Source organism: Mus caroli, chromosome 11, assembly GCF_900094665.2.
Source record: "Mus caroli chromosome 11, CAROLI_EIJ_v1.1, whole genome shotgun sequence".
NCBI classification, from domain to species: Eukaryota; Metazoa; Chordata; class Mammalia; order Rodentia; family Muridae; genus Mus; species Mus caroli.
The window spans coordinates 44,002,960-44,014,475 of NC_034580.1; the positions used below are offsets into that span (position 1 = coordinate 44,002,960).

The 11,516-nt window shown below is 43.4% G+C and overlaps 1 protein-coding gene across 3 annotated transcripts in view; it reads left to right on the forward strand.

The window, feature by feature from the left end:
• The window catches only part of LOC110305385 (T-cell-specific guanine nucleotide triphosphate-binding protein 1-like), a 22,339-nt gene extending 15,990 nt beyond the window's left edge, over positions 1-6,349 (forward strand). For 2 of the 3 annotated variants that reach the window (XM_021177336.2, XM_029483734.1), the window contains one exon: positions 4,740-6,349. In XM_021177336.2, the coding sequence (XP_021032995.1) occupies positions 4,759-6,021 (1,263 nt within the window). In that variant the 5' untranslated portion in view covers positions 4,740-4,758 and the 3' untranslated portion in view covers positions 6,022-6,349. The remainder of the gene's footprint in view (positions 1-4,739) is intronic. The other variant, XM_021177337.2, reaches the window with a different exon arrangement.
• The last annotated feature ends 5,167 nt before the right edge of the window (positions 6,350-11,516 follow it).

Below are 11,516 nucleotides of genomic sequence, written 5' to 3' on the forward strand. Positions count from 1 at the left end.
TCTCTCACACACACACACACACACACACACACACACATTTGGTGGATGAAGCAAGGAACTCACAACACAATGGCTTATTAATCATGAATTTTAATTACACAAGTGATTACAAGTTTCATATTTAAAAAAAAACAAGTAATTCTAAATCCCACATCTGATCACTCAGCTTTTAACAGATACTTTTTAACAGCCAATTCCCTTTGGCAGGCAGCATTTGCGGTTGCATGAAAGGAGGTAGACATCACATTATTCTAACTCAACACAATTCTTGTTCGTCTACATAGTTAACCACGTATCTATTCTTATACTCTTTTCATAGAAAAGTAAACATACAGTTAACTAGAGAACTGTAGGTCGGAGATTTTTTTACTTTCTTTGAGACAATGGGAAAAAAATCTCTTCAGTCTGCATGCTGCGCAGCATGAAGTCCTCAAGGTGCACACCAAGAACTCATCAGAAAACTTATAAGATCAGAAAAGTAGACTTTACAACAAACATAGAAGCTCAGTCTTGACCGTGGGGACTGAACCTCAAATATTAGTCTGTCTCCTGTAGGTGAAACTCATGAGCCTTAGCAGCCAGGCTTGCTTTGTTCTTGTTTTTTGAGCTTAGCAAACATTTCATAGTAACCAGGAATGTGTTTTTTAATTTTATGTGTTCCGTAGGTTTTCTGCTAGGAAGCAGCTGGCAAAACATCCTAAACTATTCCCTTAATCTCCCTTATCAACTGCCCTAACTTCCTATGACTATTTAAACCAAATCAGGGATTCTGTAAGATCATTAATTCATCTAAACAACATTATTCTATGAAAGTTCATCTTCATTGATCTGCAGGAAAGTTGCCTAATAGAGTGGCTGTCTCCCATGAAGAAATCACGCTGGACTATGGACAGGGAGGGTCTCTCCAAGCCCGTTCACACCATGCAGTCAATATTCAGGAAGAAGATAGCAATGAGAAAGCATAGTAGCAGCAAGAAGTAATCCAGAGATGAAGCCCGCCCCCAGGCGGTGCCTCTTCGAGGCACATCCCTCTCAGTTGTGCTAAACCATGGGCTGTCTCCAGGAAGCTTCCTTGCCCACTTTAGTTCTTCCTGTAGGGCATCTGCTAGTGATTATTTAAACATTCTAAGTCTCATTAATAGCTCCACTATACCAAAATGCTACAAGAAAAGTGAATGCTTGTAACATCACTTAAAGATTGATTTATTATCATTTTATGTGTTTACGTGTTTTGCCTGTGCGTATGTGTGTGCCTGGTGTGGTCAGAAAAAAGCGTCAGACTCCTGTAGCTACAGTTATAGACTGTGAGTGCTGGGAGCTGATCTGGGTCCTCAGGAATAGCAGTGTGTGCTCTTAATTACTGAGCCAACTCTCCAGACCATTCCACCATCACTGAAATGGTGTCCTTAATATACAATTCAAGAATCAATAAAACAGATTAAAACCCGGTTAGTATTGCAAAACAAAAACCCACCAAGATTCTGTTACAGAACAAAGCTGAACCAATGCTTTTCTGGATTTTCTAGAATTTATTTTTGAAAAATCACTTTGGTGGGTTATAGCTTAGGATAGAAATAAAAACACTATTATTTTAGAAAGGCATGCTTAAAATTCCTGATGCATACTTCATTGGTTTTTGTTTACTGAACTGAACATTCTTGCTTCTTCAGAAAATATGGCATGCCTTTGCCTGCAGACAGGAGCAAGTTGCCCTCTGAGAGGCTCCACCCAGCAGCTGACTCAGACAGATGCAGACACCCTCAGCCAAATGGTAGATAGAGCTTGGGGACTCTTTGGAAGAATAGGAGGAAGAACTACGGCCCGAAAGGGGATAGGAACTCTACAGGAAGACCAACAGTCAATTAACCTGGACCTTTGGGGCTCTCAGAGTCTGAACTACTAATCAAAGAACAGACATGGGCTGGACCTAGGCCTCCCTACACATATGTAGCTGACGTGCAGCTTGGTCTTCATGTGGTCTCCTGAAAAACTGGAGCGGGAGACTATTCCAAAAGCTGTTGCCTGTATGTGGGATATGCTCTTCTAGCTGGGCTGCCTTGTCTGTCCTCAGTGGGAAAGGAAGAGTCTAGCTTAGCAGAGACTTGAAGTGCCAGGATAGGGGGATAGTAAGGAGAAGGAAACCCGCTCAGAGGAGAAGGGGAGAGAAAATGGGGGAAGGATTGTGGGAGGGGGTGACCAGGAGGGGGGCAGAGAGTGGGATGTAAAGTGAATGAGTTAAAAAAAATGAAAAAAGAAACTTGTTTTGTGATTAAATAACCATTCAAGATTTAGGTTAAAGAAAACAGTGTCTTCAAGACACAAAGGAACTGATGCACACACAAACTCAGAGACTGTGGCAGCATGCACAGAGCCTGCACAGGTTCAAGCTGGTTGGGCTTCCAGCACTGTGATGAGGAAGTAGGCATGGGCTCTAGTCCCAACAGAGCTATCTCCAGTTAACAACCACTCAAAAAGGAAAATTTAGTTTCTCCAGAAGAGTCTGCCCAGTGTAGATAGCCAACAGAAAAGAAACTTCCTGGCTTACTTTTGTCACATATTGCTTTATTTGGCCTTAAAAAAAACGCTTACCACTTGTATATTATGCTTTACAAATTTGAGCTTTTATGATGTATGTGTGTTTACCCATGTGCACACACACACACACATGCATTTCTTTTAGTTACTCTTCTTTTGTTGTCAGTTTGTAGAGCTTAAAAACCCTTGTTTGTCTTTTTTAATTTACCTGTCTGTTTTCTCAAAGGAGAAACAAAGAAGGGATGGAGTTGGAAGGGTGAGGAAAGTTGGAAAGTCATGAAAATAACTTTATTTTTTAGTACAAAATTATTAGGTAAGCATTCCGTGTACTTTTATGCAATAGACATAAAAAGGAGTTTTGAATGTTGTAAATTTCACTTTATACATTATTCTGTCAGGCTTTTATGGATATAAAGCTTAGAAAGAAGAACTATTAAAATCCTCAATAGATTAGGTGTTTCAAACTACAAGTAACACTAATCTCAACACTAACATTGCTTTTAAAATAGAAGCTTCTAGAAGTTTTCATTCTTAATTTAAGCACGTTCTGGTTTACACCAGTTAACTGCTTAAGGTGTTCTGGTTTGGTTTTTGGTTTTTGTAGGTATTTTTCTGCTAAAGAGCAGAGTGGGAGAAATGTTTTCTGTGCTTTTAACTTGAAAAGTAAGACTGTGGAGCCCAAAGGGAAATAGACAAAATTCACAGGTGGTTTCTGGCATCCTGTCAGCTTTTCAGTCCAATGCAGCAGAGCCCACAGCTGTGGAGAACATTAAGTTCTCAGTTTTATGATGGAAATGTTAATATCATTAGAAGGTTCAAGTACAGTAGAGGTGTACATCTGGCAGACAGGTTATCACTATGAAGGAGGAACACATGACACACAGTAATAAGGTGTGGAGTCATTAAGAAAACAGTGATAGGACTCACAGGAGATACATCTTTTAGTTTTCTCTGCCACTCACATCTCACTAGCTTACACCACCACAGCTTTATACTTCCTCTGAGAAGAAACATCTTCCACACCACTGCATGCAGTCATCTCACTGCACACTCTAGGCTGCAATGAAACCTTCAGCTTTTCTTGCAGAGCTTGGTATATCTCAGTAGGACTCCTTTAGAAGATCAGCTTCTCCTGCTTCAGCAGCTTCTCCCACTTCAGCAGCTTCTCCTCCTGTTTCAGCAGCTTCTGGGTCCATTCCTTGTTCAGAAAGTCATAGGCAGAGTTGATGCGTGTGAGCCAGTATTCTTACCTTATTCAGATCTGCATTGTCGGTAGAGGCCCTGGCACAGACACATGGAGGAAAGCCTGGCCTGGAATGGAGGCCTTCCATTGTCCCGGGCAATCACAGGGGTGACTTTCAGCATCAAGTGGGAGGTTTGATTTTTATGTTTTAAATTTTGCAGTAATCTTCCCAATTTGCACAAGCTGCTCGTGAACTTCTTCTGGAGGCCAGGCAGGCCTGGAACTTGCTGCTTTCCTGCCTCAGCCTTCTGACTAGTCAGGGTTATAGGATATAATAAAATTGATATGTTGGTTTTGTTTTGTTTTGTTTGAGAGCTAAAAGTAGTTCTTTCTTGTCCTAAACATTGTTTTTGAAGGATCTGCATGAGGAAGGAGACAGTTGTTCTCCATTCATAAACCCTTTGTCTTTTCTTAGGAACGCTAATGTATTAGTGGATTTGAGGTGTTAAGTATGTTGATTTTACCACTGGCCATTGTGCACTTGTGTGGATATAGCTCCTGTTATAACTCCATGAATATGGGCAGTTACTATGGGGCAATTGAAACAACAGAAATTTATTCTCTTTTAGTTCTGGAAGCCAGAAATCTAAAATTAGTTCAAAATTAAATTTGCGCTTGAGTTTATCTGATTAATGTAAAGTATTAGCCCTACCTGAAAACTGTTATTCACAGCAGCCAACTCACTTCTGCTGTGTAAATTATATATTCACAGATCCTGGGGGCTGATGTGGACATCTTTGGGATCATTATTCTGACAGTGCAAGGGTGGTTACCCTCTCCTGAATCTGAGACACAGAAAGAGAATAAGTGTGTCTTCTCCTGTAATATAAATGAGTTACAGTGGCATGAACCAGCCTGTGAGGACAGGAGTGACTCATGGGGGCTAGTATGTCTGGAGGGGCGGGTTTCTCTTTTACCAATCCTCTCTCCTTACCTCTTTGGTCTTTCTCCCTTCTCACAGAGCTTCCCCGGTAACTGCCATGGATCAGTTCATCTCAGCCTTCCTGAGGGGTGCTTCAGAAAATAATTTCCAACAATTAGCTAAGGAGTTTCTGCCTCACTACTCTACATTAATCAGTAAGGCAGGAGGCATGCTCTCTCCAGAAACCCTCACTGGTATTCACAAAGCCCTCCAGGAGGGAAATCTCTCTGATGTCATGAGCCAGATTCAGGAAGCAATTAGTGCTGCAGAGAATGCTGTCCTGGAGGTGGCTGTGATCGGGCAGTCTGGGACTGGCAAGTCCAGTTTTATAAATGCCCTTCGAGGGCTGGGCCACGAAGCAGAGGAATCCGCTGATGTTGGGACTGTGGAGACCACTATGTGTAAAACCCCCTATCAACATCCAAAATATCCCAAAGTGATCTTCTGGGACCTGCCTGGGACTGGGACACCCAATTTCCACGCAGACACTTATCTAGACAAAGTGGGATTTGCCAACTATGACTTCTTCATCATCATTTCTTCTTCCCGCTTCAGCCTCAATGATGCTCTCCTGGCTCAGAAAATAAAAGATGCTGGGAAGAAGTTCTACTTTGTTAGAACCAAGGTGGACAGTGACTTATATAATGAACAGAATGCCAAACCCATAACTTTTCAGAAACAGAAAGTCCTTCAGCAGATTCGAGACTACTGTGTGACTAATCTCATTAAAACTGGAGTGACTGAACCACGCATCTTCCTGATCTCCAACTTTGATCTGGGTATGTTTGATTTCCCCAAGCTGGAGGAGACTCTGCTAAAGGAGCTCCCTGGGCACAAGCGTCATATGTTTGCCCTGCTCTTGCCCAATATCTCTGATGCTTCCATTGAGCTAAAGAAACATTTTCTTCGGGAGAAGATCTGGCTGGAGGCCTTGAAGTCAGCAGCTGTGAGCTTCATCCCCTTCATGACTTTCTTTAAGGGCTTTGATTTCCCTGAACAAGAACAGTGCTTGAAGGATTACCGAAGCTATTTTGGCTTGGATGATCAATCGATTGAAGAGATTGCTGAAAAATTGGGCGCACCCTTGGCAGACATCAAGGGGGAACTTAAGTGCTTGGATTTCTGGTCCCTTGTAAAGGATAACAGCATAATAGCACAAGCTACGAGCGCTGCTGAAGCTTTTTGTGCTGTGAAAGGAGGCCCTGAATCTTCTGCCATCCAGGCTTTAAAAGTCTACTATAGGCGCACACAGTTCCTTAACATAGTGGTTGACGATGCTAAACATCTCTTGAGAAAGATGGAAACAGTAAATGTTGCCTAGCTAAACAGTGAATGGATTTCAAATTGTGTGTCCAAATTGGCAATGGGGTTAGTTGTCCTTCCACCAAACTCCCAGGCCAGCTCTTCCCTAAGCTCCACAGAAGTGTATCCCATGAAGGAAGTCCATTGCTTCTCTTTAGAGATTACTACCATGCATGAATTGTTTTTTTTTTTTTTTTTTGCTCATACCCTGTTTCCTGTGTTCATTGATTTATTATTCTTGATAATAGTCAGCAATAACATACCACCTGCCTCTGTGTTAAGAGATAACCTGTTTCTGATTCATTTATACCAATAAAAAAGTTTGTAATAACAAGATGAGACTTAGACATCACTATCTCCTAATTCTTTCTCATTTATCATCTCAACACCCTCCTCGCTGAAATAAAGAATGGTCTATAAATATGAGAACACATTTAAAGGCATACTACAAATTTTCCTGTGGGAAAGTGTAACATGCCCAGGAGGTGGTGACAAGATGGAGTAGTGACATAGGAGAAGACCCAGGAAAGAACACGATGCGTAAGAGGTCAAGGTGGAATCTGCAGTTAGGAGTACAGCACACTAATGTGAGAACAGCTGGTTGTAAAAACGGCAGCAATCTGATGGGAACTAAGGAAAGTAGGGGAAATCAGAGGATGAAGAGAGGTAGAAAGGAAACTGGAGTCACTTCCAAGAAGGCCTAACATATGATATGAGTTTACTTTTTTTTCCTCAAGGGAGGCAGAAAGCAGGTTGGGTAGAGGAATGGCCTGGCAGAGCTCTCCAATGGAGGATCGCTATGCTTGACTGTGGAGAGATCAAGGTTGAGCTCTCACCTCCAGGAGTCTCTGTCATCATCCCAGAGGAGGTCATGATGGTAGTCGGGGTTCAGGAGGTAGTGATGGAAACAGAAGCATTTGCTTTGGAATAAACATGGAGTATGGAGTTGCTGACCCCTAAATGATCTGGGGAGTAGCATCCCCACTCCCTGGCAGGCATACAGAGGAGTGGAGAGAGCTGAAGTGAGGAGAGGGGTCTGGGGTTTAGCTACATTCACATAGTCAGGATCTTCCTGCATATACTGACTAGAAGGAGGGGTGTAAATAATGTGATAATTGAGGTAGGGGGAATCCTGATGATCTAGGCTGAGTAGGGTGAGTGGACACAGTGAGATCAAAGTCTTGGCACCCTGGAGACACCCCGACTTCCAGGTCTCACTGTGGAGAGATTGAGCTGGACCTTTCTACTTTATATTTCATTTTTTTCAATACCGGTAACTCATCGAATTGTTTTTTTTTTTTTTTCTTTTGCCTTTGGGATGAAGTGTCTTTCCTTTATGACTTAAGGCTCAGATGCAAGTTCACCGATAAATCCCATTCTTGAGGCTGACATTGTTGTGGTGAGTGTAGCAGAAACTTAGATAGGACCTGTCCTTTCTTCTCATTTGGCCTGAGACATGGCCACAGTCTCTCCATTTCAAGGCAATCACCCTGGAATTCCAAACAAGGTGGTGGAGAAACACATGGCTGTTCAGTGCTCTCTTCCTGGAGGGTGTGAAAGGGTTGGGTTTGTTTTTTTTGTAATGAAACACTTACAAGGAGAAGCTAGAAGGCGTCATCTAAGGGGACAGGTGTGGTATACCATTTTTTTCTCCTCAGGGTCTGATGGAGGGTCAGAGGGGTTTTGAAAGATCAGTTAGCCAGCTGGTGGCTCAGTGGGTAAAAAGCATTTGCCCCACAGGCCTGGAGACCTGAAATCAAATCCCTGGACCCATGTAAAGGAGGCAGGAGAGAATCAACCCCACAACATTGTTCTCTGACATTCACACGTGTGCTATGGCACAACTACCCATCTCACACATGTGCTATGGCACAACTATCCACCTCCTTCCCCCAAACAAAACACATACACAAGTAATAACAACAGCAATGATAAATACAAAAATTAAAAAATGAATTAGATGGCACTGAACATGTGCCTGTTACAATTTGGCAAAAGTAAAGACAAGAATTAGATTAGCTAGATGAGCCTGGACACGATCCAAAAAACACCAGAGGAAAGCTTGCTGGAGTAGAGTGACATGTGGTCCGTGTGTCCCATCTGGCTCACTTGTAAGAGAGGGCTGCTGAAGAGTCATCTCAAGCCCTTTCCTGAGGCATTCTGGGAAGGCCAGCTTCAACTGTGATGTGCATATGAGAGAACATCATTATTAGACATTGTGATTCCCTCATTTGTGAAGCCTAGATTTAAAATGGTGTGTGTGTGCACTTACATGTGAGGATGCATTTGTTGGTCATGAAACCAGAAAGGGGATCATGAAAGGGGAAGTGCTCTTATGGCCAGTGGGAAATAGAGATGGTAGTGGAATACACACAATACAAAAGCAGAAATTGGAACTAACTGGGGAAAGGGAGGGAACTGGCTGTGGGGAAGGGGTCATGGGAATGGCAATGGGGGAGGGGAATGGATGAAAATAAAGTTTAATGACATATGTGTTGGGATTCAGACCCAGGACAAGGGGCTTCCAGGTTCTCCCAGCATTCCTTAGTCCCTACCTGTTATGGGACCTGGCTGGCATACCTGCCCTCTGCCTTGAACTTTCCAGCTGAGGGGCTGGGCTTCCCCTATCCCTACCCCTGAAGCTCTTCCCTATATAATGTAGACATTTTGGTCTCTCTTTCCCCATCTCTCTCCCTGCATGTGGACTCTCTCTCTTTCTCTTCCCCCTTCTCCTCTGTCTCATTCCCCACGAGGGTCTACAAGGTCAAAGAAGGATCAAAAAGGGAACTGGAAACCAAATGATGGTGAATCACATAATATCCAAATGAATGTACTACGGCTGAGGTAGGCCTGATGGAAATGTATAGCTTTAAATGACCGTATTAAAAATACAAGAGTGGGGGAGGGTATGGGGGACTTTTGAGATAGCATTTGAAATGTAAATTAAGAAAATACCTAATTTTAAAAAAATACAAGAAAAGGTGAACTTGGTAAAGAGCCCTGATGCTTTAAAAGGGTTCAGTACCCCCCCGCCACGTCCCCACCACACAGTTTACAAATTTGAAGACAGAAAAACAAAATCAGTCTGAGAGGAAGTGGAGAAATAAGGATCAGAGCAGGACAGAAAAGATTGGCAAAAATCAATGGAATGAAAAACAGAAATAAAAACGAAAGCAACATAACTGGCTGGTCCTACGTAAGTTGTAGGAGAAATTTTATTGTAGATAAAAGGGAGATTGTAGTCAGAGGCAGAGACATCTGGGAGAGTCCAGAGTGGTAAGACCATACTGTGCTGAATGTAAGAGAGCAGGGAGAAGCATCCAGGTGTAGCAACCAGGAGGCCTAAAGGTGCAAAGAGAGAGGGTAACCAAAAGAGTTGAATTATTTAGGGAAGAGTGGCCCAGCCCCCTAAGCTTGAGAGTTGGTGGTGGGGTCATGGGGCAGAGGGTGATAGTGGGTGGTGGGGTAGTATGCCAGCCCAGTAACAGGCAGGACTGAGGGATTCAGGGAAAACCTGGTGGTCAGATCCACTTTGAAATGTTAACATACCAGCCTTTTGGTTGATAATAAGGAGCTGATTCTACTTCCTGCTGACATTGGTGCTGATTGGTAGGTTGGGGATGAGGGTGGGGCAAAGAAGCTGGAATGCTGACCAAATCCAGGAAGAGAAGGTTGTTTCACTTCCCGACCAGGCCCAGAAGGACCATCTGAGACAAAGAAAGTGCAAGTAGCGTTTTCTAGCAGTCTGTGAGACTGGACCACCTTGTGCTAGCTGCTTTGAAGCTTTGAAGCTGTCTGGGTGCAGAGTTTTTTAAGGGGGTACCTGGAGCTGGCACTGGAGCAGTCTGTAATTGATTTTAAATCTTCTAGGACAGGTAGACTAGGGAGAGAGGGTAAATTTAAGAAGTTTGGGAGAACTTTTTTTATCTAGGTGTACATTTGAAACTTTTAGACCCACAGTTCTGGTAGTTGGGGAGGGAGTCCCAAGACCAGGGGAAAGGGGAGAGTCACCGCCCTTATGAATAGGCAGTAGGCAGGAAAACTTAGGATGCTTGTTGACAGGAGTACTTATCTGGAGTCCATTTGACCTGCAAGAGCTGGATTCAAGTTGACGCCCTGAAGCTTACAAGACATTTTCTAAGTTTATAAGAAGAGATTTAAAAGTTACCACTGTTTATAATCTGTACTGAAATCAACACTGTAGACTTTGAGTCTACAGTAGACTTTGAGTCATAGTCATAGTAAAAACTTGGGGACTCAGAAATGTTTTAGGTTAAAAGCATGAACTCTCTTTGTCCAGAAGGATGGGTGTATGCAGATTGGACTATTCAGCTTATTAATACGTTTCAAGCACTATGGGAGGGCAGATATTCATCTATTCTAACCTTCTAAACTATGTACATCCCAGGCACAGGCCCTGCATCACTCGCAGTCTTTGAGACTCACTGGGGATTGCTCTGCTCCATGTGGGTCCTCAGGGTGAAACCCTTGGTGACCTGCATGTCATGTTTCCTACAGGCTCATGGCCAGCCTCTGGGATCAGAAGTCCTGCATTCTCTGATCAGCTTTTCACTAACCGGGTAAGGGAAAACAATGTTTACATAAGATAGAGACCAGAGATGGTTGGCCCTGCCGTCATCAGGACCATAACCAGATGTCTGAGCATGGAAATCTGCATCTGGATACACAGAACACAAAACCATCCTCTAACACTAAACTTTTGAAGTCTTCGTTGTACTGACTGGTTTTGTGTGTCAACTTGACACAAGCTAGAGTCATCAAAGAGGAAGGCGCCTCAGTTGAGGAAATGCCTTCATAAGATTCATCTGTAAGGCGTTTTCTTAATTGGTGTTCAATAGGGGAAGGTGTTACCATGCTAACATTCCTTCTAGGCTCTGCCAACAGTTACTCAACAACAGCCAGGTAGGCCTGGCTTGCTATAAAAGGACTGTTTGGCCTCTCTCTCTGCCCTCTTTCTCTCTCTGATCCTTTCCTCTCTTTCTAACACCTTTCTCCCTTTCTCTCCTTCCACCTCCCCCTCTCCCTTCACGTGTTCCCAGCTGCCCTATTCCCTTCTCTCTCTTTCTGTTTCTACCTCTCTCTTTGTTCTTCTCTGTCCCCTCTCTTTCTCTGCCTCTACTCCCTTCTCACCCCCCTTCTCATGCTCCCAAATAAACTTTGTTCTATAATAGACCCATTCATATGGCTGGGTCCCCTGGATGAGGGGAGGGATGCCTCAGCATGGGNCCAGTTGAGGCACCTCCTCACACCGCACCATACCACACTCTACAAAACATCATTGGCTTTACAAAACATATTGGTGCTGAGACTCGGATTTACAAACTCCCAGGTTCACAGTTCCCACCACATGGACTTTCCAGCCATTGGATTGCTAGACCTCTTCATCCAAACACCTGCAAACTGGTAAGTTCCCCCCACTATTCCCCTCCACACACTAGTCAGTGTAAAAGGCCCCTAGTCCCAAGGGAGAGCTGTTGAGCTCACAGCTGTCCT